We start from the raw sequence: 26,557 nt of genomic DNA on the forward strand, positions 1-26,557 counted from the left end.
ATACACAACTAATAGGTTATTTTTGCTTTTGATTTTTGTTTGCTCTGAATGTTGACAATTATATTAAAATAGATCCTCTTTTTGTCTTAGTTGGGTCTTTGTATTATAATTATGTTCACTGTTTTGCTACAATGAACCTCCATAAAAAAAATAAATTACGTTTTGTCGCTATTTGTGAAATGTCTCTCACTAGGACAGCGGCCGGTGGATGGCCCAAACGATAAGTCTGCGCATGCTCAGTGAATTAAATGGACATCTATTCCTGGTGGCAGAGCTATAGCCTATCCTGAACTATTTATATAGTAGGGTTCAATGTAAAGATGGCATACATCAGGTTAGACAGAGAACAGGTCAAGAGCTAGCAGCTGATGGAAAGAATTAGCAAGAGGCGAGTTCACGGATCTACTTTTCGTCGGGGCTGAAATGCAGGCAAATAGTTGGTTAATGCATTTCATAGATGGCATTAAGTTTCAAAGAGCTTTAAAAAAAAAGTTAATATTTTCTCTGTGTTTTATAGGGTTACCAAAAAGGGTCAATTTATAAAGCAAACTCCCTACTCTATCCATGATCTACACCCGCATTTGCCATGTTTACCAAATGGAATAAATCACAAACCTGCTGAGGATCTCCCATGTCCCTCCACAAGGTCTGAGCACCTTGGATCTCCTTTTACAACCAAAACCTGCTCAACCTATAAGACTGACTCTCCCTCCTTCTCCAGTTCGGTCCCTACAAAAATTATAAAATGCTTGCACCCTGAGGCTTCTCAGCGCTACAAATTGTAATTGTACAAATACCAGGCAAACTCCATCCCCCTCCACATCCTTTCTATAGACTCCTACATATAACAGGTATCATCAGCCCCTGTTATTTATCCCAGCCTAGCTTACAGTTCAATGCCTGCTTGTAGTTAATACAAATCACCTTTCCCAATTTCTTTTATTTATATTCAGTAATGTTGATATTTCTGCAATTTGCCTCTACAATATTTGTTGCCAATAAACAGTTTAAAAAGAAAAAAAAAAAAGTAAACAGAACGCTTTTTATACAGAAAGTTTACTAGAAATGGGGTTTACAAAGCTCACGGGATATCTTGCCCGCTCCAGCACCAAGTGTAGTTTAATCACTGCTGGATAAGACAGGGTTGCCTTCTGAATTTGTTCATCATCTATTTAACTGTCCATCTTATTAACTGCACCCAGGACCATTTTTGGGTACAGAGTGTGCAAGAGTATATTTCTAAAATATATGTGATTTTTCCTAGTTCAGGACCTCATCACCTAAAAAGGACCACTTTACATATAGGTTTGCAAAATTTGATTTTCATAATGTATTTAGTGACTAAAACTGTACATTCATGTAGTGACCTCTATTCCTTTGGTTCAATGTCATTGTGTTTATTGCCTGTGCACCTTTTATTAATTGTACAGCTCTGCATGAAATTGGAGAAATATAATAGTGGTTTTGTGGGCTATTCTGCATTGTTGGCCCGCACATGCATTTAAAGCAAAACAATGTGAAATTTCTTCCATCCCAGACATTCCTATAATCATACTTATGATATGTAGATCGTACATATTTTATATTTATTCATTTCATATGATACCTCATTTGTCATCCACCAGTGACTACAGTGAGAAGGTTTCAACATGCCTGCAATCTGCTATATCTGCAGCCCAATGCAATCAAGTCATACTGCAAATAATACAATTAAACCATTTTAAAAAAAGGTGCATAATTGTACATGATAGGAAAACCAAAATAAATGTAAATTCTTCCAGTGAGCAAACTCTACTTCAAGAAAGTGGGGTGTCGAGAAGCAAATGAGAAGGAAAAAGGGGGACTAATGGGATATTGCACAGAAAAGCTATGTATTATTAAAATAAATATCTGTTATGTAGATATCTGCTTCAGTAGAAAAAGTACACTGCCATTCCCAAGCATTGTGTCGTTATTGATTGTGGAGGACATAAATATTCTGCCATTTATCTCCACACTTTGCAAAATAACTCTGCAAATATATTAGCAAACATTTATAGAAAAGAAACAATAAAGTCATAATAGTGTAGGTTTCCTTCAAAGACTTATCGGACCATTATAATAGTCCCACAAAAAAAGGCAATGTCATAAACCCAAATTATTTGTAAAAACAAGATAAACATTACGAATATATATATATATATATATATATATATATATATATATATATATATATATATATATATATATATATATCAATTTTAGAATTGAAATTACATTTTTTTTTTTGTTTAAAAACACAACAGTAATTGAAATGTACAGCATATTTGGTCTTGCCATTTCATCAGAAGGATAAAACATTAAGGTGGGAAAAGAAAATCAGTAATATTGCTGCAAAAATATATGGTTACAATCACTGCTTTTTAATTAACCAATGTAATAGGTAAATCAATATTTTTTTTTAAAAAAAGAAAGGTTTTAAAATCAGTGTTTAAATTGGTGAATAGCTGCAATGCTTTTTTGTAAAGTGTATGACCCAAACTGCAGCCAAAATGTATGCAAACTTCATACACAAACATTTTAATTACATACATCTGAAATAATATGCATTCCTTGACCCTTTTTCCTAAAACTTGGTGAAGCCTGAAAGTCAGATTTGTATAAATAAATTGTACAAATACTGGGTTGCACAAAAAGAAAAAAAAAAGTTGACAAAGTGTTTTAAGATATTTCTGTTAAAACTATGTATTTTGCATTCTGTATTAAGTTGTTAAATCAAAACCACTTTATAATAACAAACCAACTTTTTATTTTGTATTCTGTCTTTCTTTGGCATATGCCTTGTACCTTTTGTTGGAATCCTTTTTAAGCCATAGAAATATACAAATCATATAGGGCTGCAAAATATGTACATTACATGTACAACACACAGAGAGAAAAAAAAAGAACATAGATTTACATTTCTTGATGACAAGTAAAATATCTTACATTAAATAATTCAAATGTATAGTCTGGATTGGTAAATTTGCTCTGTCTTTAAAACAAATTATTCAAGAAAAAAAAAATCTTGCTGTCAAAAATTATATAAAAATAGATTTTGCATAATAAATCCAAAATATTTCATTTAGTGCTTACTGTAGTTTATCATTTTTGTAGTTTCTGACAAACAGTATGTTATGCATGTGTAATAAATTAAGATATTTTAACCACTGTAAGGAAACAGAGTACTGGGAATAATAGCTTTACATTATGGCATGGAAGTGTTAATAATTCATTAATATAAAAGTAACAGCTGTAATGTACTGGAAAACAAATGCTGCTGTATGTGACTTCAATATATATTTAAATAAAAAATTGTTACATTTTTTAATTGCATTTTTACTAGGTTTATTTGTGATATTTAATTAAAAAATGTTATGGGTTTTGCATTAAAAGTCATGTTTATAATGCCCTTCCAAAAAGGAGGTAAGGATACTGTGAAAAAAATGGCTTCAAGTGCATTATATTTAGTGAAACCCACCCTTAGTACCTCTGATTCACCCCCTTTACCCTACAGCCCATGAACCATTTATCAATATGTGATATAAAAATTTTTTAGACCAGCCCCTTTGAAACCTGACACCAATAAGTAACATGCTGTAAAATGTATCCATACAATATGGAAAAATTGACTCTTTTTTGTTATAACGATTCAATTTGTTGATTTGAAATAAAAAAAAAAAAAAAAAAAAAAAAGGAAAAAAAGTCGCCTAGGTAAATGTGTAAATAAATACATACATTTAATTACTGGCAGTATTTAGGGATATATATATACACATATAGTCACAAAAGCTTTGAAATAGAAAACAGCAGACCACAATTTCCCATAAATGTAACCATATTGTATGTAAAGTTTAGTGTATAGTATTAATATTATGTAAGGTATGATTTCTTAAAAACTGCTTATTATGATTTTGTATTAAAATGGCTTTAGCTCATAAAAAAAGTGGAACTTTAAATATCTTAATCTAAATACATTATGAGATATGAATTTAAAAAAATATGTTTTGAGTGATGTGGGTCAGGCAAATAAGTAGCTTGAAGAATTTAAAAAAAAAAAAAAAAACCAAGATGACCCAACCAAAACCGGTGATAAATATATTTTCACAGATTTTTTTTTTTCTTAAAAAAAAAAATCAGAAGATTTTTATTTATTTATAAGAATAGTGTAAGTGTACTGAGTAAGAGGGATACTTTGATTTGTGTTATTTTGCCTGAATTTGATTTAGGTAAATATTTGACTGGCTGGTAGCTTGTCAGTTAACAAGGAGTATGAATATTTTAAACTGAACATATAAGACTTTATGCATAAGACAAAGTGCAAATCCCCTCTCAGGTGGTTTCACACAATGAATAGTAGTTCAGGGTAAGAAAATAAAATGTCACCAGAGAACAATAAAACCTCTGCATCTAATGGGCAGAATTGTGAGCATTTTTGGAGTGAACTCTTCATAAACCACTAAACACACACTTTGAAATAAAAAAATAAAATAAAAAAAAACAAAAAAAAAAACTTGTCTGTGTCCATCTGTATGTTGTGTTTCACTCGCTCTTCCATATAAACTTGTCTTTACCTACTATACATGTTCTAAATCCTGTGCACTTCGGTCTTAGTTTATCTAATTATATACTTTTAAAAAGTCTTTATTTCTGTAAATAAATATTTTCAGTTCATTTTTTTTTTTTTTTTTTTTAATAGCTGTTCTTTTTTTTTTTTTTTTCCTCAAAGAGCGGCTGTGATATGAGAGAAATGGATCCAGTTGCTGTCTGCTTGCAACTCCTAAGTGACCTCTATAAATTAAAGCAGATATTCAATATTGTCCGTAGTCTTTTGCTTTGCGTCTTACTTGCATACAAACTGGTCAACGATCTCGGTACATTTCTTGCATTTGACGTAACAGCACCAGTGAAACTTGCAGTGGCACCTCTCAGTCTGTACGGTTTTGAACTGATCGTAACCCCTACCACAGCACATAAGCTCACAGCCGTCCATGCCCTCCGAAGTTTTATTGCACAGCCTTCCCTGGGTTCCTAAAGATCCAGTACTTTCGTTGCGAACACAATAATCCGGACTTGGGTCGATGTAAACCAGATCGTTCGTGGTGGGAGAGTTGAACTTGTTGTTTACCTGAACCAATTTCCCTCTGCTGTTGAGTTTCATGGCTGCGGCACTATCGTATTTCTCCTTTAAAAGGTCTCCCACCTTACGGAAGTCAGCTAGTTGAAGCCAGCAAGTTTTCAGGCTACATGAACCAGATACTCCATGGCATTTGCAGGCAACATCCGCCAAAGTACTTACGGACTGTAACGAGAGGAACAAAATGGAGAGTTTAGTGCCGTGCTCATAAACAATTCCGAGCAAGCATACAGACAGATTTTTCACGGTAGACAAAGACTAATTGGCCCATTGAATCAGCTCCAAAGTTATTTTGGTCCCTGAACTCATTCTAGGAATGGCTGTATGCTCATACAAACTATTTTTGAAAAATGTTTATACTATATTTGTTTCCATCACATCTGCTGGGTGTCTATTACAAGCATTCACTACCAACTTTATAAATGAATGCTTCCTTGCATTAACCTGTTCCCACCCAACCCTCCACATTTTAACTCTTATCCAGCACTGTGATGATCAGAATATAATTCACTCTTAAACAATATTTAAGTGATCACTCTTCCGCCCCTATCTCCCGCTGCACACATTCAACAGCAAACATTTGAAGGGCCATGAAAATCAAAAACAGAAGAAGTTGCTTTATATAAAAGCTACTAGTAATATCCACAGTCCAATATAAGATTGGTTAGAACTTAGAAGGACACTGCTGTTTGGCCCCTCAAAAAGTAAACATATTTGGAAAAGCAAAATGGAGACAATTAAGCCCCCCACCAGTGATCCACCCAAACAATACCCTGAACAGCCACCTGGTTTCACACAAACCACATCATGAGGACATGACCCTTTTAGGATATACAAATTAAGACAGTTCCCCCAAAAGAGAGACTCCAGAGGTATGTGTAAATGGAATACCAGCTAGCTGCTATTAAATATGTGCAAGATAGAGAATGATATATATATATAATATATAAAAGCCTAGCGGCGTGTGTTAGTGTGTGTTAGTGTGTGTGTGTGTGTGTAAAAAACTATTTTCTCAGAAAGGGCTCATCCAATTGACCTGAAATTTGGTATACTGACATTATTTGACAAAAAAATGATAATAGTGAAGTCAGTTAACTTCCATCATCCTCCCTTCCCCCCGTGGGAGGGGTAGTAAAGGCTAAATTAACCAGCTGAGGGCTCAAACTCTTGACCGTGTGGGTATTTATTTACCAGAGCCTGTCTTTGGTCATGGGCAATTGTATGTCGCATTTTCACGAGTACGGAGAAGCAGTGATGTGAAAGTGCAGGTTATGAATACTGCCCTTCAAGGAAGACTGATTGAGCACAGCAATAAGGTGTTTAGCAGAAACGTTGTGTATCGAGAGGTTTTAGAACAGTAAGACGATGGAGATTAAGGATGTGGCGATGAAGATGAAGGATGAGGTGATGAAGATGAAGGATGAGGTGATGAAGATGAAGGATGAGGTGATGAAGATGAAGGATGAGGTGATGAAGATGAAGGATGAGGTGATGAAGATGAAGGATGAGGTGATGGAGAAGAATGATAAGGTGGTGAAATGTGAACAAAACCACGTTAAAAAAGGGCGCTTACATCGGGAAGTAACGCTCTTCCCCTGAGGAGGCCTGGCCTAGCCCCAAATGCATGACAAGAACCTTTTTAACACCTTAAGTAGCTTCATTTGACTAGAATGCATGAGTATCATGCACGGGTTAACTATATATATAGCTTTACAATGAAAACAATAGTAGAGGTGGCAGTATAGCATACCACTGTATACCAGTTCACTTCCACCACTGTATACACTCAAACGCATTGGAAATTTCTAAGCGACGGTATAAAAAAAAATGCATTCGTTATGTTAGTGAATGGCATTTTGCAGTGTCACAATGAAGGCAGTAGGAGAAGTGGCGCTCTAGTATACCATCGTATACACGACCGCTGAATGTTAGTGTGTTTAAATACGGTGTGTAATATTCCTATCTATACATATACACAGCCATCCACCACTGGATGAGGAGGCCTGAAAGATATTGTATATGTCCTCCTAAATGACTTCTCCGATCAGTGTAGGGGAAAGCAATTCTGTGGCTGTTGTTTAATATGTATTTTGGCATCACCTACATATTTAGACATGATAGCAGTCTTAAACACATTAATGTAATATGTACATTATAGTAAGAGTTGGACATATATATACTATTGGCACAACATTTCATATTTTAGATTTTGGCACTTAGTGGAAGAAAAGATCATTATATCATTTTTGTATTGAATATGTAAGAGGGGAAAAAAGCAAGAGACAGACAGCAGGGCAAAACCATTGTTTCCTCAAGAAAACCCCAAGGGACTGGCAGACGGGAGATACCAGAACAGAAGGGTAAATCTATGGTATATTGAAACAGGTCAAATACTATAAAAAGTGGGTTATCTAATCAGTCATCTTTCTAATAAGGTTACCCCATGAGTAAGAAGTCAGTAGGGATCTCTCTTGTGGGATTCCAATCATTACCTTGTATGCAGCCCCTTCTCCACTGTTCTAAGACCAAAACCCAACATGAGGTGGGTAATTCAAGCCTACTGCCCAAGATATCTAGTAAATAGGACCCCTCATTTGTCAGTTTCTGTGGCCAATCCAATCAAATGCATCACACACACACACTTCCTATTCCTAGCACAGTGAAGACGGACATTGAATATGAGGCAACAATGGGGAGAGACCCCCTCCAAATGGACACTTCACATAGTAATAACATCTTCACACTTGAAAGCTTTAGGCTGTTGCTAAAGAACAGTTCAGCAGTGCTGCCATTTGGGAAGAAAAATTTGGATAGAAGTGATGTCACTCAAGCCTCCCTGGAACCCCACCCCATGATCTGGGTCTGAGGATCATTGATCAAAACTAACACTAGACAGCATTGACCACATGGATATATCAGTCATGGCCCATTCTTTTTAGCAAAACTGAGGAGTAATTTTTAAATGGATGGTAAAGGTAAGGTGTATCGGGGGAGTACAAATTATACAGGATTCCTACATTATTAGAATTTGGGAATAACAGTTGAGAGCTTTGTTAGGACTCACATAATAGTAGAATTAATGCTAAATTTACAGATACAATTTAGCCAAGGATTAGAGCTCACCCCAATGGCTCTTGGTAAAGTGCGAAGTGGTTCCACATTTAGGATCATCTTGGTCAAACAACTAACTTCAAAGATGATTCTCTTTATTGAATCAAGAGGTCTCTTGCATTAATTTATATGGGTAGAGGTGATGCCACTGTAGCTTAAACCCCCCCCCCCCCATCTTACTATGAAAAGAGCAGAGAGTGGGCTTTTTCGGAGCATGAGCGGCCCACCTCATATACCCATTGTGCATACATTTAGAGCAGATAGGGGGCCTCAAGGAGTAACGCTGGGGCCTTGGATGGGGGTGAGGCCCTCAGCCCCTGCTCCCACGGTAGTTCCGCCACTGCTTTTATCCCCATTTCATCATTTATTACGCCACAAATTACTCAGCGCTGTACAGAGAATGTGTCATTCTCTGTCCCATAGGAGTCTACAATACAAATTCCATAACACTCAGACACACATTAAGGTTAGTTTGCTCACCAGCCAATTAACCCAAAAAAACTAGGGGAGAACATAGAAACTCCACATCGCTGTCAGAAATCAAACTCATGACCCCAGCGCTGTGAGGCAGAAATGCCAACTACTGTGCCACCTTATCTCATCCCCAAGTAGAAGTATCTTTAGGGACTTCTCTACCGTAGGACTTGGCAACGGTATACTTTTGTTTGCCACCATTTGTCTTTCTGCAACCTAATCTGCAATATAATATAAAATAGTACCCTTCAAAGGCCATCACCTGCCCCATACATTGTTTTGTAACAATCAATAATCCTGCTCCATTTCAATACTCCTGCTCCATCCAGTACCACTAGCTGTCACTTTCCCAAGCACAATATGCCACTGATTTCGCTTTTTCACAATCTGCCCCCAGTACATTGTTGTGAAGCCCTAATGCAAGGGATTAAATTGGATATCAGCCTCTGCTGGGAACACAAGTTAAGGATTATCCTCTAATATGCAACAATAACAACAAAAAATGTTGGGGCGAGAGTTCACAGCTGTGTACTGGTTGATCATGTGACTAACTTACATCATAAACAGCTTCTATGAGGTCACTCAGCCCGAGTATAAAAAGGTATTGCCTGGCACAGAACACTCACTCATCAGCCGAGTGTGAGCATACACTATGTATTCTCCGTTTACTGCTGCGACATCAAGTTTCAGTTATTACCTTATTTATCTTTTATAAAATATAAAAATATATATTTGCAAATTAGCTGCTAGTTTTAATTTTATCAATATTCCATTATCCTAAAAGGGAAAACTCCCAAAAGCTTCAAAAAAAAAAAAAATTAAATATTGTGAACATTTTCCATTGACTTTTCTAATTAAAATCCTATTATATTTGTTATCAAACTAATTGACATGGAAAAAAAAAAAAATTATATTTGTAATCAGCGGCACTTTAAGACAATACTTGTCATCAGGGGCGGGCTGGACTGGGGGGCAGTGGGCACCCGGGACTCTCAGTCTAACGGCTGTTGGAGCCGGCAGCCTCCCCCTGTCCCCCCCCCACCCCTCCGTGGATGCATTAGCAGCCTAATATTAGAGGCGGCCGCATCGCGTGTCATGTGATGCAGCCGCCTGTGCGCCCCCCCGGGCTGAAACCTGCCAGCCCGCACCCGCTTTTATGGCCATTCCTTTTATAAAGGAAACTTTAGGGGGAAACAGCGATAATGTTAAGAGTAGTGCATCAAGTTTGCCCAAGTGATAAAAAGGTCTCATGTTTCCCTTGAACCAGAGGGCTGAGACACAAGGTCCGTTAGTGCCTACCCAAGCTCTACAACTGGGTAAATGCTGGTCTCATGGAACAATGGCAAATATCCCTTTTGCCTCTTTAATTAAACAGGCCATATCCGACATTAACACAATTATCAGAGAGGCTATAAATAAAACAGAGATTTATTTTTATTAGAGAGTATAGCGTATATATAGTATAGCTAGTCATTCTGCTGACTGCAATGGTGCCGTCCCATCTCAAACTTATAGTTATACAATCACAATACTTTTTTTTTGTTCGGTTTATTAATTCTACTCATTTTGCTGCCTACCAAAACTTTCTGCTTGCGACAGCTGGCCCTGGTTGCCTCCTTATAGGTGTACCCCTGACTGCACAAAGTGCTTGCACCCAGACATTTTTACAATTGCTTGTCCAGCAATGCAGCATTCCACCACAGCTTCTCCCTACCAGGCTGGCACGGAGCACTACTGCGGTGGAGGGTATGCAAATGCATTTAGCTTTATGAAGGTTCAACTAATATTGATACTGTGAGCATATAAATGTTTGGCATCATAGGGGAACTGTTGGGCAATATACGCTGGACGCTGGCAGCTGCATGGTGTTGGCATTACAACACAACATTTGCATGCTGTGCAGTGAATTTATAGCTTTTGCATTTATCTATCAATTATTTGCAAACATTGGCGGATATTTCCTCTTCAACAATTTGAAACTGTTGAGTGAAGTCAGGCAGGACTGCACCTCTGATGTTATTCAACAACCATCATTCAGTCTACAAATCTGAATTGTGAGAGGACCACCACTAAGACTGACAGGAGGAAATAAGGCGATTATGATACAGAGACAGAAGTAATGGCTCTCTTAGCAAGCTAAACCTCTATAAGCAAATTTAGTAACACCTTTATATAAGCTAGGTATAGTACTGCTACAGAATTATTATATTTGTCTCTTAATACTTACATTAGACAAATAGAAAGATACAATAAAATAAAAAACAAGTCTAACTTTATGATTGACAAACATATGGGAGTAGGACTAAGCAATGCAATTGCACAATATCCTAGGTAATCTCTGCAAGGATAAGTAGCTACACCTTTATAGACGCAAGTGAAAACCTTGTAATAGGATTATTATTCCACATTGGTCTTATTTCTGTTAGGCCAATTCCAGATAAATAACCTAATCAGAAAAAGTGATAAAGATTTATTCTAGATATCACAATGATTTATTTTGCTTTCCCTTGAATCTATCAGTTAGTGTGTAGAAGCTTGACGTATTAAACCGTTTGGATATATTGGGGGTTTATTCAAGCAAAATAGCTGTTTAAGTCACAAGGCACATTGCCTTGGTAATTTGATCACAAAGTCATTTTGTAGATCCAGTTAATGTGCCAGACACATACAGCTAAATATTAGTGGACAGTCTTACATTAGGCACGTAGTAACAATTGGTTGCATATCCTTTTTTTTTTTTTAACCATGCAATCCTATCACATCAGTCTTGCTTCGAGCCACCCAGTTGTGTTCTATAGATGAAACAAGGAGCAGGCAGGTACAGGATCAGCCACGAAAGCTGGAACCTGCACAGCCTCAGTTCAGGAGAAACATGCTCTCCAGCAGGGCTTCTCTGCAGGGCTTCTCTGTGAATAAGCTTTGTTAGCAAGTGGACGAGATAAACCAAAGCATTTCATTTTTACATTCGGTGGCTATTTATCTCAAGTCTGGTGCAGTTATAGTGTCTAAAGAAACTATATACATTCTATTCTTCACATTTTTTTTTTTTTTTTTTTAACTATTGCCTAAGAAGTCAGATACACAATTGTGTTTTTAACCTGTTTACAACACATGTAAACAGATATGATACTGGAAACCTTTGTTTCCAGTATTACCAAACCCACCGGTTAAGGGGAAGGGGGTTTGTATTCCAATGGGAGTGAAGCCTAAAAGGAGACTCTTATAAGACTCCCATATTCCAACACTAAAAAAAAAAAAAAAGGTATATAAATATCTAGTAGTAGCTGTCATATCAGCTACTATTGCATACAGTCTATAATAGAATTATGACCGCTGGAGTACAGGAAAGACCTGACCTACTTTTCCCTACTTGAGACATGCCAGGGTTACCATTAAATTTGAGAGAACACATCTGCATTCGAAGCACAAAACGCTCAGTTTGAACGCTCTGCCATCTCAGGATGACAGCAACAGAGGATATTGAAAGAAGAAATGTTTTAGTTTTTTAAAAAAAATCTAATATGAATGCCTTTTTTTAGATTTATTTTTTTATATACATTTTTCAACAACTGCCTCTTTCCTTTAGATTGTAAGCTCCTGCGAGCAGGGCCCTCTCATCCTCATGTCCTCCTGTTACCTCTGCCTTCGGCTCCCCAGGATAACTTTTCCACCCCTGCACTTCACCCCTCCCCTTGGTTCCCCACTTCTCCCTCGCCTTCGCATCTCCATCATTGCTCTGTTCCTGTTAGTCCAACCCACACTGCTGGGCACAGGTTCAGACCACTCCTCACCTCTTCTCCTTCCCTATTCTAAAGGGTAAATTTATTAAGATGCCGGTTTGAAAAAGTGGAGATGTTGCCTATAGCAACCAATCAGATTCTAGCTGTCATTTTGTAGCATGTACTAAATAATTGATAACTAGAATCTAACTGGTTGCTGTAGGCAACAGCTCCACTTTTTCAAACCAGTGTTCGTGAATTCAGTCATACCTCTTTGCACCCAAGTTAGTTTAATGGCACTTTGATTTTGCTTTTGTCCCGACCTCTATGCCATTTGTGTTTTGTCCATACTCTATGCATGGCACTTTGAACCCTTTGTGATGCCAAATTAATCAAAGATAAAAATAATTATAATAATAAATTTATATTTTTTTTAATCGAAAAGTAGAAGCCCAAGGGTGAGCTTCCAGTTCCACAGCGTATGCGTGAACTGACGAAGCCAGGTCACGCATGATTATATGCCCCAAGACAGACCAGCGAAGCATTTAACATTTCTATTACCGCAGCTAGCCAGGACCATCATAGAAGCCTGCGTCTAACATAATTCTCTTACCTGTTATTACTACACTAATTGATTTTGAGATGAGGAAGATTTCATATTACTTGGCTGGGATATTAGTACCTAGCTTGCATGCTATGACTAAAAGCTTGTTAGCTCAAGTTGCCCCAAGTGGTACTGCTGGTTTCCCTGTCTACGATTATTTTATTGCTTCAATAAAGTTGGCGTTTAACACATATTGGAGCCACTGCTTCTCATTAGCAAAAGGAGAGGATTAGTCAATGTCTTAAAAAGGAGTTGATCAGCCATCATTTGGACCTTCATAAAAAAAAAGTCATAATAGTTATGTCTAGACATTGGTCTTTTTATGAAACAAGACGCTTAAAGTTTAATATATTGGGAATAACAAACAACAATGATGCAACAATGTTATATCGCAAGATAGAGAAATGTACAAATGAACATTTTAATGATAGTCCCAAACTTAACTAGCTAGTTACCAGAGAACCAAGCGAAAAATTTAATATATGTGCAAAGACCAAAAAAAATAAATAAATAAATAAAAAACCCCAAAAAACTATAAATCAGTCTGCCAGAAATTTTAAAGATTTGACTGTTCCAATTTAGTGGGGACACTACAGATTACTGTTCACAGAAGGCTTAATCTAACATAACTCAAATATCTGTTCAATCCAACAGTCAATTGTGTAAGACTGCCAACAAAAGGTACAATTTTTGTTGGTCAGTTTGATAAACATCATAAAGTTTACAAAACATTACAACACGCATGGGATACAAGACAATCTCTATACATCACTGATGGGCAACAGATGGCCCTAGGGCCAGGTGCGGCCCTCCAAGTCATTACCTGCGGCCCTCAGCTACGCCCTGTTTTATTGTCGTAGCCTGCAACACGTGTTTAAAAAGCCTGATAACATCGCAGATAGTTGTGTCTTATTCTTTGATTAAATCTATTCCTTTAACTTGTTACTGAGATTAAGGGTAATATGGGGCCCCTTTGACAGTTAGAGGCTGCCAAAGTGGCCCCTGATGGGTATTAATTTGCCTATCACTGCTATACATGAACCAAATATAATTCTATGGTTTGTGCTCATTATTTGATTGGGGTCTGCACGTGCCCACAGAAATACAAATTGCAACCTGAATAATCAGTAAGAACAACTGGATCAGTGCTCTTTAGCCTTCCACTTGTCTCCTGGTTATTGTACTGAAAGGCTGGATGTGTAGCAAGCTTCCGTTGTACATAAATTGTCTTCATCAGGGTGGAGGTAATTTAAGAGGCACCACCTGGCTGTAATGGTCTCCTTACTGTTTAATGTGTGACATTTGAGCACACTGCTGTGGCACATCAATACACTGTGTGAAGTGCACACTAGGGGGTAAATGTATGAATCTCCGGATTCTTCATCTTAAATTTAAAGCGGCGCTGCATTGTAAAGGGAAACTTCCCTTTACAATGCAGCGCCGCTTTAAATTTAAGCGCTGAAGAGGCTGAACACGCCGGAGATGAAGAATCCGGAGATTCATACATTTACCCCTAGATGTGGAAAGATTTACAGCCCCAAAAATTAAATGAACATACAAAAAAATCTTTGGTGCTCTAAATATTCCTGTAGAATAGGGCAAAATCCACACAGACACCCTGGTTTGATGCAGTAGTCCATACACACAGGATAAAACAGATACTGAGCATTGCAAGCTTCCTACATATCTGCAGTGCTGTTGGTAATTAAAAAAAACAGGTACACTGGCAGAGACAAACCTTTATAAATGGAGACTGATTAAATTCAGAACCATAGGTAGCAATAGAATAATTAAAAAATGTGAGTTAAATATACATTTTCTTGGGGGGGGGAGGAGGGGGTTTGGTTTGTATATTTTTAAACTGAGTGGGTGATAAATATAATACGGTATTTTAAAGTCTCTTGCCTTAGTTTGGCTAGATTGGAAGTACATGTCCCTAGCAAATCTCAAGCGTTATTTTATAAGGGTGAGCAGGTGGCTGTACCGCTGTCCAATATGTAAATGCCAAACACAAACAACTTTATATACAAATCCTGCCCTAAAACAATCTGCAAGCCACAGTGTCCAATAAAAACAGGCAAAGAAAGGGTTCTGTTGTGCCAGCTGCTGGACATATATAGGTACTGCAGCAATTGTGCTTTTTTTTTTTTTTTTTTTTGAGCTACAATATTATTTACGGATAACTCTTCAACAAGGGTGTCTGTCCTCATATTGGACATTAAGGGGTTAAATAAGTCAATGCCCAGTTTATATTCCTTATAAACCTGCGAGTACAAAACAGAAATTTCTTCTACTGCATTACGACATGGACTCAATCGATCTTCAGCATTTCACCCATAAAACAACTGCTAACCACAAAACTAACCAGTTGACAACAGGTAGCCCCATGAGATTCGTTTGTGGGCCCCTTGTAACCAGAAGTAAGTTTCCTATTAGGCCCTTTTTATGACAATTTTTACACCAAGGCAACAGCTTAATACATTAATGCAATTTATACTATAATCTCTTGTAAACATTGGAATTTTGGACTATGCAGAACTCACAAGTACCTGAAGCATATGATGGTCTGGCCTACTTGGTGGGTGATGGTCTTCTTACCAGCGACCGGCATTAACACACAATCCCAAGCAGTGGCTGGGATGCATGAGCATGTTGTAATGGTGGTAGAAGGTGAAGTTCATAAAACACAGGTCTAGTTGATCAGTTGCAATTGGGTTTTTGCAATCTTCATAAAAGCCCAGGGTTGTGGCGACCCCAAAGCTGTGCTTCCCAGCGCAGTTCAGGTGTGCGCCATTGGAAAGTTTTATCTTATACAGTGTAGCAGAAATAGACACTCATCACCATTTGCCGAAATTAGCGCCCAAAGCAAGGAATGGTTATTACAGATTGAGAAAATGGAGTTACGTGGCAGTCCTGGGGGTATAGTTACTAAACGGCGGGTTTTAAAAGAGTGGAGATGTTGCCTATAGCAACCGATCAGATTCTAGTTATTTGTTTAGTACATTCTGAAAAATGACAGCTAGAATCTGATTGGTTGCTATAGGTAACATCTCCACTTTTTCAAACCCGCAGTTTAGTTTTGAATGAATGAGGGCCCCCAGCATGGTACCAATCATGGACCAAGGATACAAACGAGGCCCAGGAAAACAAAGTTATGCTTCCAAAAACAGAGCTAGAACAACAGAGTTAATGTAAAGAACATTATTAAATGCATCAATGTCCCCTTGCAACGCTATGTTATGCAAAAGACCAAAAAAGATACAAATAAATAGAATATAGTTTGAAGAGTGCTTAACAAGCCATGTGTAAAAAGTGCACCACCAATGTAATAACTTACCCTCCTGCCAGCCTCATTGTTGTTCAGATTCATCAGAGTCCTGGCGCTGTCATATGATCCCTTCTGGTAGATTTTCTCTCTTTCCCTGGCATCCACAAATTCCTTGGCAAATCTGTAGCCATAATCTAGATTATCCCCGCAGCCACCCCACAACCAGTCCCGGGGTAGATCCTTAGGCCGGGCTGCCCGGCTGCAGCCGCATGTCGAGAGCTCCCCTTCTCTGCAAGCGCGGCTCACTGCATTCACTACTCCTGCAGCACTGATCGCATAAGTGAATGCAGTCTCTCTGCTCCCTGCAAAAACAATAGAGCAATTACTATAAAACAACTGCTGTGGACACAAGACTAGTGCAGTATAAAATCTGTATAATTATACACGCAATTATATATATTGATTTAAACTCTACTCCCCACATTCTCAAATGACACCCCCATATGTGCGCTGGTTTCAGCTTCAGAAAGAAGTGGTCTAGCAAATGTATCTGTTAAATCAGAAATAGAGAAGGTTCAGGGGTTGTAAATGATTTTGGCCTAAGCTTTCTTCCCACACTAGTTCCCAATAAATGAAAACAAGATGATTTGAGACGGTACAGAGGGTTACAATAACTGCACTTAACAGACTTTCCAAAATAAATGTCAGGTAGAAATAAAAAAACACAAGATCCCTAAATCTGATATCTTATTTTATTCCCCCCTGTTCCTTCCTATCAAACTTTGCGCCATCTTATTCGTACATCGAAATAAAATCATCTCTGTTTTTATCTCTAGATGGCTTTTAAAAGCATTGAAATTGAGAATTTTAAAAGAAAGCCTGCAGAAGGTTTGTATTAAATTAAAAGAGTTCTATTCACTTTGTGTAATGTGAGTGTTCTTTCAATATAATATGAATGCCATATTGTCCACAGTCCCATATAAATGCCATAGGCCATCCGAAATCCAAGGGGAAAGCCACGAATTGGCCAGGAATATAAAACGTCTATTACTTGATGTGGTCGCATAACATTAATTTGGGTGCAAGGTGACCATGGGGTAAAGCAACCGACAAATTAAAAAAAATATGAACACTTTTGGGTGATCATTATGCCAATAAGTTGGTGCCGGTGTCCACAATACTAAGACACAACAAAGTGATTTTTATTTTTATTTTGTTTTATTATTTTTTTTATGAAAACCTGTTCACTAATTATTTGATGATGATTACTTATCAAGCAAAAAAAAACTATTATTTGAATTTTTATTTTTTTTATTGCAAGTGCAATGTAAGATCATTTAACTAGAAAGTAACCAAACAAATATTGATGCTCTACATGAATTTTCAAAAACAATATCTCAGACGCAAAGGCAAAAACAGAGGGGGGGGGGGGGTTTAACGACAGAACTTGGTCATATTTAAAATTGGAAACAAAAACAAAGAGGAATAAAAACACAGAACTTTTTCGACTTAAATAGCATATCGTCAGATATGTACGGACGTAGGTCCTAGACACGGCCTTTGTCAGGCAATACATGATATTATTTATACACGCATGCACACAGTTTGGGTAGGAAAATATACAATGTAAAATCTTTGATAATTGTATAAGACATGTGGAGACATATTGATAGATGGAATTACCAAAAATCTCTGCAGAGTGCCTACAAAAGCACATTAATTCAGTAATGCATATCATCTTTAAAGCCCAGCAATTTTACATTTCAGCTAATTTCCCAGAAATAAAATCATACATCTGGCTCTCTCCCCTCCCTAGTTTATGAAACTTAAATATAGTCTGAAAATGAGTCCAGTTCTTTACAGTGGATGAATAGCCTCTTCACTATCCCAGTCTGAGACACCTCCTCCAAATACCTATTAAACCCTCTTAGCACAGCAGTTACTTTAAGTGGCTAATTGCCCTTATAAATTACTTCTTGTTTAAAAAAAAAAATAGGTTTATGCAGGGATATTAGTGATATTTTTTACATAGTTAAGAAGTCTGGAGTGCTCACCACCAGAAAAATCCTTGGGGATTGCCACTGATACAACCTGCAAGGGAGTCTCCTTTTAGATCATCCAAAGTACGGATTCCCCCCCCCCCCCCCCCAAAAAAAAAATTACTATAAACCAAGAGCAAACAAGACAGAAGAGAACTGAGTGCGGATCAAAGTCTCACACATTGACAGGAAACACAAGTCACTCTCTCTGTAGAAATCCCAGGTGTGAAAAACAGGATAATACAATAATGCAACTCAATTCCCATAATAAGGTCATTAAAACAAGGGCTTGTATTCTCAAGCAGAAACCTCACAGCTCCAGATGAATGCACTATAGCTAATATTTCACATGGTAATTAAATTTCTTACCAAAATAAAGGGATTTAGTTCACCTACCATTTTAAATTTATAAATACTATACATATATAATACAGAACACTACTAGATGTCTAATTTAAAATACTGATTCTCTGCATAATATATAAAAGTAGAGACTTTAAAACTGGTTTATATATGATGCTTTATACAGAGGTAGGCATCCTCCAGCTGATATATGCTGGGAACTGTAGTTCCACAGTAGTTGGAGAGTCACAAGTTGCCTACCTGTGAAAAATAAATCATATATAAGAATAAATAGTACAATGTGTCTGATTTAAACAATAAAATGTTCAATTACTTTTGTAACAATAACAAACATACTATGCATTACCAAATATCGTTCTATTTATCAACATGTCATAACATAAAAATCGTCAGACTATTTTAGAAAGTTGAAAGGTTAGAGGTGCTCTTACCTATTTGCATAACTCTGCCAAACACGGAGGTGTTATCCACAGTACTGCAGTTCCACCTTCTGTGTCTGAACTGGTACTGGCATTCCTTGATACCAGTCTTTGCCCCCTCCCCGATATATTGCATGTGGTCCTGATAGAGCTGACACAACTTCTTCTGCCCTTGAGAGAGCCCAGACAACTGGCTGCATAGGGGCTGCGCCCCGATAATATACACCTCTGGGAGCTGAACGGGGTTCATTGCCAGTGACCTGCACAAAAATAAACACTTATGTCACCCACTATCTACTATACAATGACATATTTTACTTGTTAAAGATTCCAAAAAAAAAAAAAGCAACAGGCGCTAAAGCAATATAGATGTTGGGTTTAAATCCAAACGTTATCAGACGAAAGGTCGCAGCTTGAGGTATGAGGCACTGCAATACCTCAAAAGTGTTTAGACAAAAACCCAAGGTCTCCGCTAAAGGATTTACCTTGATTTTTGCCTAAACAATTTAAAGATCAACATCAATTGGAGGAAATAATTCAGAATTGATGGGCTTTATCTAGAATCATTAGTAGCGTAAATAATGATTTGACAACGTCATAAATAATACATCCAGCGATATACATTGTATCAACATGAAGAACGCTCAGATAAGTGTGTAACTTGTAAAACAAAAGTTACTTTTCACAAATAAAATAAATAGAAGTGCAGTGAAATTAGCTGTCAGTGACTATGAAGTAGTCTGAACAGAATTGTGGCATATAAATTGCATTTTTAAAATAAAAAGTAAAAAATTGCAGACAAGCGCAAAAAAGTTTCGCTCACCACCACGAACTTGCGTCCACCTTCACCTGAGAGATACAGGACAAGGCAAGGAGGAGAACGAGAAGATAGCTGGAAATCATCGCTCCCCCGGGTACCCCAAAACCTCCTGACCTCATTAATAGTCCCAAGGATTTCTGAAAAAGAAATGTCAAGACACAAAATAATAGTTAAATCGTTAAACAAAAATATTTTTAAAAAATATAGATATATTCTCCAATATTTGTTTTAAAATACAAAACATTTAGAATAAATAGTAACTTGTTATACTAACAGCATAGAGGGAAACAACAGAAATAAAGTATAAACGTAATAAAAAGTACAGTAATAGAGAATAGTAAGGTGTAATATAAATGGGGCAGGATGCGGAATACAAAGCGTACGCAGTGAGTGGATCTGTAGTACTAGTAAGTGGATAGTGCAGGAGCCCCCCCTCAGTATCTTGGTTTGTTCTGCGCTAACGAGGATGTCTCTACTGAATGAAGATCTCCGGGTTGCAGTGTCTGCCTGCTGGTATAATTTATGTGTGCTAATAGGTTTTCAAAGGATGTCCAAAACCTGAAACAAAAAAGCACTAACGAATAACATTTGGATTAAGCAATCCTCCCAGCTGCCAGTATCAACCCGCACATCTGGTACTCGATTTGAAATTCCCTGCTCTGCTAAATACATTTTTAGTTGATATACACCAAATAGATAATCCAAAAGGGGGGAGATTTTTTTTTTTTTTACTTGTGCAGTTGAATGTAAATCTAAAGGGACTCTACAAACTTATATTAAAGAACCAAGCAAAAAATACAGATATATTCATTCCTCTTATTTAGAGATTGGTCAAAAGGGGTTTAAGGAGACCAATTTGCGAAATATATATATATATATATATATATATATATATATATATATATATATATATATATATATATATATATATATATATATATATATATATATATATATATACACACACACACACTATAGGACTCCAGATTCGGAAATGGTAACAAACTTTCTTCGCTCTCTAAGCCCCCCTCCCCAAATTCTCTCTCAACTGGCTTTCAGAATAGAGTTTTCAGACCAGTGCGTTATTATCTATCCAGGAACAAAGGCCGAGTCTTTCTGTCCTACCTCATCCTAGTTGTACATATTCAGAAAAAAATCAAAGCAGATATATAAACCACCCCCACCCCCCTCCATAAGGAACTGCAGTCATACCGTTACTATACTGGGCCCATCGCAGTCCATATCTTGTCTAGTCATGGGGGGAGTTATTTATTACAATGTCTGACACTCTGGAGCTGCTAAACAACTCTATTTACTCCTGGTTATAAATTCCCTGTCGACTCTGATCCTCAGCCCTGTGTTTAATTCTCTGCATTATGCAGTTGTAAATACAGCTTGTAGCTGTGCACACTGCGATTTATGCTGTGTATTAACAAACCATAACACATTCTCCAAGTGTCTGATAATCAATAAGATCTCAAATATTTTACCAGACTGGCAAATGATACATCGGCCTTCACAATATCACGTGTTAACTTTAAAACCCATTATCATTCTAGATCACTCAGATCATAAGCAACACATTAAATTATCTACCGTCTAGTATATATTAAAACTCGCCCACGTGAAAATAATCCAGGTATTGATAAGAAGTGGTTTATTTTAATCACATGTGAAAGCAAAAAATAAACGTATTTCAATACAACCCACCAATATAGATTATATAGTTACATAAGTATATATTCATGCTAGTAAATAGTACACTGTATAAAAAGGAATACTGTTTCTCTAAGCAGATATTCTACTGTTACATTTTAATTTTATTTGTGGAATCTTACCAAATTAATGCTTTAGTAAATTGAAACGTTTGGAAAAGTGTATTAAATCTTTCTAAATAAGTCTAATTTGTTTGATTAGCTATGTCGCAGATCTGAGTGAATAAAGAGTTAGCATCCTGATGTCATGAGAAATATAATATATATATATATATATATATATATATATATATATATATACACACACATACACATATACATACATACACTACCGTTATAATTCTTTATTATTGCTACCAACGAATTATTCACTGCAGGGTAATTACTAAAATTTGTGATTTCATCATTGTTAGTTACGGCTAACAACACACACTCCATAATCTATATTTATACTTTCAAACACGTCAAAGTTTGTTTCGTATGCTCGGTTTAGTACACAACATTGCTTTATATATATCATATATTTTAGGGAATAAAAAAAAAGTTTTGTTTTCTTAATTTTGTCAGGCGTTATAAAAAGCAGATTTTAATGGGATATGTTAACAGTCTTGAATTAATAAATATTGACTCTTGATTTTAGGATAATTTTTAAACGTGTATACGATATAAAAAGTAGTTTTTTAGCACTCAGCAAATTAAACAGATGTCGTAAATCATCATTTATTTTAGGCTAAAACAAATACTTATAGGTTTATGAAATGTATTCATTGTATTTTTATTAAATAGGAATGTTGATGTAGACTGCGTTCTTTGTATATATAAATTCTAAAATGAAACAAAAAGTTTGTTTGCTTAGCTCTATATTTATTAAGTATTGTGCCAATGAATTTTAAAATGGCAGTTTTGTATTTGCCAGTCCAAAAAAAAATAATAAGGAAGCCTAAATATTTACATATCTGAGCCCTATCTGCTATTTCAAAAAACAGAATAGAACCTATACACATCGTTTTTGTTGGATTTTACCACAAGGGGGCTCTCCCGCTGCACCGTGGACCTTGCAACACAGGAGAAAAGGTGCAATTAATTTTTGCTTGTTGGGGGAAGGGAGAGGAAAGAAGGGGGTTGGGGGGGTACTTGTCAAAGTAACATACAGGAAATTTATGATTACAAGAAACCCGTCTGGACATATACCGATTTCAGGTGGCCAACAAAATTGGGATTAAATTTAAAAGAAAAAAAAAAAAAAAAAAGTCTACTGATTCTTGATGTATACTGAATTCTGGAAACTAAATCTAAACATTAACCAGCAGGGTGTGTTAGTATATATTAAACGTTTAGTTTGTTTGACTGCATAAAATAACCTTTAATAATATAGTTTAAGATATATGCCATTTAAAGTAACTTTTTTGGTGCACCTGATTTTTAATTTTTTTAGGGGAACTTTTTTTATATTACTGTATATAAACACACATCTATAATACCTAGAGGTGTAATACGTAGCTGTTAAACAATCCAGATCCTACACCATTACCGCAGAGATATTGAGCAGTGCCACTGATGCTGAATGAATAACCCACAGTGACACTCTCGGGAGTGTTTGTGCACTAAGCAGATTAGGCATCAATTGAAAATCATTAACAAGTTCAACTAGACCTGGGGCTGTGTGTATGAAACACGAAGCCAACAAGACATTTTAATCAAGACCTTGAATTCCAGATCCCGATAGCTCGGTTAATGTAACACAATCGTATTACATTAAATCCATAGGATAATGCCTCGCATATACACGATTAGCTAGTCAAGTAAGTCCACTTAGTGCATGGCACCTATTTACTAACAGGGCAGTTTAACTTTTCGAGGGATGGAAAAGTATTTATCATGCAACTACTGAATACATCGTATCTTGGCTAGAAAAGTAAACCTCGGTTATGTTTTGCAAACCACTAAAATTTTTATACATATATATTAAAATATGTAAAATATACAAGTTCAGGATTGCAAAAGTGCATACAATATTCAATTATGGCATCAACTGTCCTCTCCAATAGGGGGCAGCAAATGTCACATATTGCTCAGAAGAACGCGCACCTCATAGTTTACCTTCCTACTTCATAAAGGAAGCCTAATTTTCCAAGTATATATTACTGATGACTGAGTCATATCCCTGACCACCTGCACTGGATAGATCTTCTAGTCCAGTGGTTTGTGGATTATCCATGGCAGGGTGTGACAGCCCCTTGGTGACAAGTTACATCAAGCTCTAGTTCCTATGGACTGTAATTCTCAAATCAATCATCTAGCTGCAATTCAAGTGCACAAATATGCTGGTAAATGCTTCAATGGGGCCACCATTGTGAGACAACCACATCTAAAAAGCTATACAGAAAAATTCCGCTCTGAGATGTACAAACACTTGCAATAAAACAGCCGGACACCTCACAAGATTGTCTGTTTTATGTGGCCTGTCTGTGAGGGAGGAGAACCTTGCTTAGCATGTAGGTGTAAAGTGGAACCATCTTGTATCCAATCTTCCATGTGTTCTCTAAGAACTAAGGGCATTTGTAATAACACTCTAAAAAGAAACTAACTTTCTCAGGGACTTTTGAGAGACAGCTTGAAAACTTTACCAAACAAGTTCAACACTTTCTTAAAGTTTGCTAATTGCCACAGGACAGGGATAAAGTTATAATTTCACTTTGCTAATCTTTAGTGTATTGAACAGAGAGAGAGATGGGGGCACTTTTCTGAGAAGTAGTTCAGTTGCCAACGTTGCTTTGTTTGAAGAACTGATACATGTGCCGTTATAAACTAAAAATTAAAAGGTCTCATTAAAAGAAGAGGAAAAACCTGTCTCTGACTCCAGGTCCTCCCTAGGCAACACACCAATCTCTCTTAAAGGGACACAATGAGTTTCAGGTCATCTAACCAAATGCTGGGACCGAATTTAGCTAAAATATATTTCTCAGAAGCCTCACCACTCGCCTGAAGAGTTTGACAAGTTATGGTAATGTCACTAAAAAATTAACTCCACCTCTATTCTGTATTATTTCCCATAGTGAAGTACCAATCTGGGCACTCGTGGAGAAAGGTTACACTCTGGAGACTGAGAATGGCACACACACAATAGGAGAGAAGTCTAAATAGTTTTATTACTTGCATTCGGAGACTCACCTTCACCATGTTTAACTGTAGTGGGTCAACGTGATAATCCGAGAAAGGGTAAATCCAAAATTGAGTTTGAGCCCCAGTTAATGAAAGACCCCCTCCCCCTAAATCAATGGCAAGGGGTTGTGTTTAATCCCTGGGAGTACAGGTCCAAAAAATGTTTTACTCAGGTTCCTTCTAGTATAAAAATTTAGAACCCACCCTGTACCCCAATAGTAGATCCTATTGGTTTGGGACTGTAGCTCCGTGACAAAGTATCACCCCCTTTCCTGTTAGGGGGATCCTTAGCCAGGTGTTAGCAGTGACCAGTTGGGGGAAGCTGCACGGTAGAGGGGTGATGGTGGTTATTCCTCACTGACAGTCTCAATCTTGCAGAATGACCTGAAGGCTTCCAATATATTCCCCAGAATTAGAAGTGAGCACCCCCAGATACCAAGGGACCCCTGAGCTTTATTCACAATCCGCACTGCTCTCAACCTGAGCCGCAGTCCGTCAACGATCACAAGAACAAGGGGTGCTTAAATCGGGGGTACAGAGCCCACAGCCTGGATCAGATGCTTGAGAGTGCCCCTAAACTCGGAAGACGGGGTGTCATATCAGTGGCTGGGGGTCAGAGGACGCGAACTCAATCCAGGCAGCAACGAGCCGGGCTCCGGGGTGCAGGGTGCACACAATCCTCCCTCCAGACCAGCAGTGTGTGCACAGGACTCGGAATCCTCATTACCCGTTTCCAGCCGGTTTGGGGGGTCAGAGATGTTCCCAGATCAGAATCCCACCCGCAGTCAGCTAAAGACCCCCCAAGCAATCCGTGCCTAGGAGATGAGGACGGGTCCCGCTGTGGAGGAGGCTGTGGGTCTGTGTGTGCGCCCAGCACGACTGTTCCTCCGGTTCCCTCTACCTCCTGCTCTCAGTGTGTAAAGTTAGGCAGCCGGAGCTGGGAAAACTTCAAGTTGACGCATGCGCAGTGCGCGGACCTATTGCGAGCAGGACAGGCTTTAAAGCCATATTACTCAATACATTGTGCTGGTTACTATCTGCAGCAGCTTTGTAAGGAATGAGGGGTCTGCAGCAGCCACATTGGGGGGGGGGAATGGCCTATAGCAGACACAGCGACGTGCTAATTACACACAGTAATATAATATCCAGCTATGATATCTATACGCAAGCAAATATTTACATATCAGTTAACGATCAACACAGACATGGAGCAACCACAGACAATGAAATAGCTAAATAAAAAAAAAGGAGTCGACCTCCTATCAATCTCTGTACACAAACCACAAATATACAAAAATATATATGTATTGCATAGATGACCAATGCGAAATTAACCTCTGTTTTGTATGTTAAGCAAACTACTAGAATGTGTGTAGATGATAGATCTATCAATCTCAAAATCCCCCAAAAAGAAACTGACAGGTCAGCTTCCCAAAATATTTGGAGACAATTTATCCGGTTGTCCATGGAACTTTCCTTGGAATGTAGTTTCCAGACTTTTTTTTTTTTAGCACAAAATATAAATGCTCAGTTACATTGATTTGTTTCTGAGATCATTTTTGCCCCAAAACATTAAAATAAATTTATTTTGCCCTACAGTTTACAAAGTGTAGCGCCTGAATACTGAACACTGTGAGCCCATTGTGACATAGCAGACAATAATTTCAACACTAATCCACCCCAGTGACCAAACCAGTGGACACAATCA

At 37.4% G+C, this 26,557-nt stretch overlaps 1 protein-coding gene across 1 annotated transcript; it reads right to left on the reverse strand.

Annotated features, from left to right (window-relative positions):
* Positions 1–2,764: 2,764 nt before the first annotated feature.
* WNT5A (Wnt family member 5A) lies at positions 2,765–25,756 on the reverse strand. The gene is made up of 5 exons (XM_075183251.1): positions 24,859–25,756; positions 19,976–20,109; positions 19,165–19,412; positions 16,401–16,693; positions 2,765–5,320 (listed from the first exon to the last, which is right to left on the reverse strand). Exons 1-5 carry the CDS (start codon positions 24,865–24,867, stop codon positions 4,862–4,864), a joined length of 1,143 nt encoding a protein of 380 aa, XP_075039352.1. The 5' UTR covers positions 24,868–25,756; the 3' UTR covers positions 2,765–4,861.
* Between the last annotated feature and the right edge of the window lie 801 nt (positions 25,757–26,557).

Source organism: Mixophyes fleayi, chromosome 8 (assembly GCF_038048845.1).
Source record: "Mixophyes fleayi isolate aMixFle1 chromosome 8, aMixFle1.hap1, whole genome shotgun sequence".
In the NCBI taxonomy this organism is placed as follows: Eukaryota; Metazoa; Chordata; class Amphibia; order Anura; family Limnodynastidae; genus Mixophyes; species Mixophyes fleayi.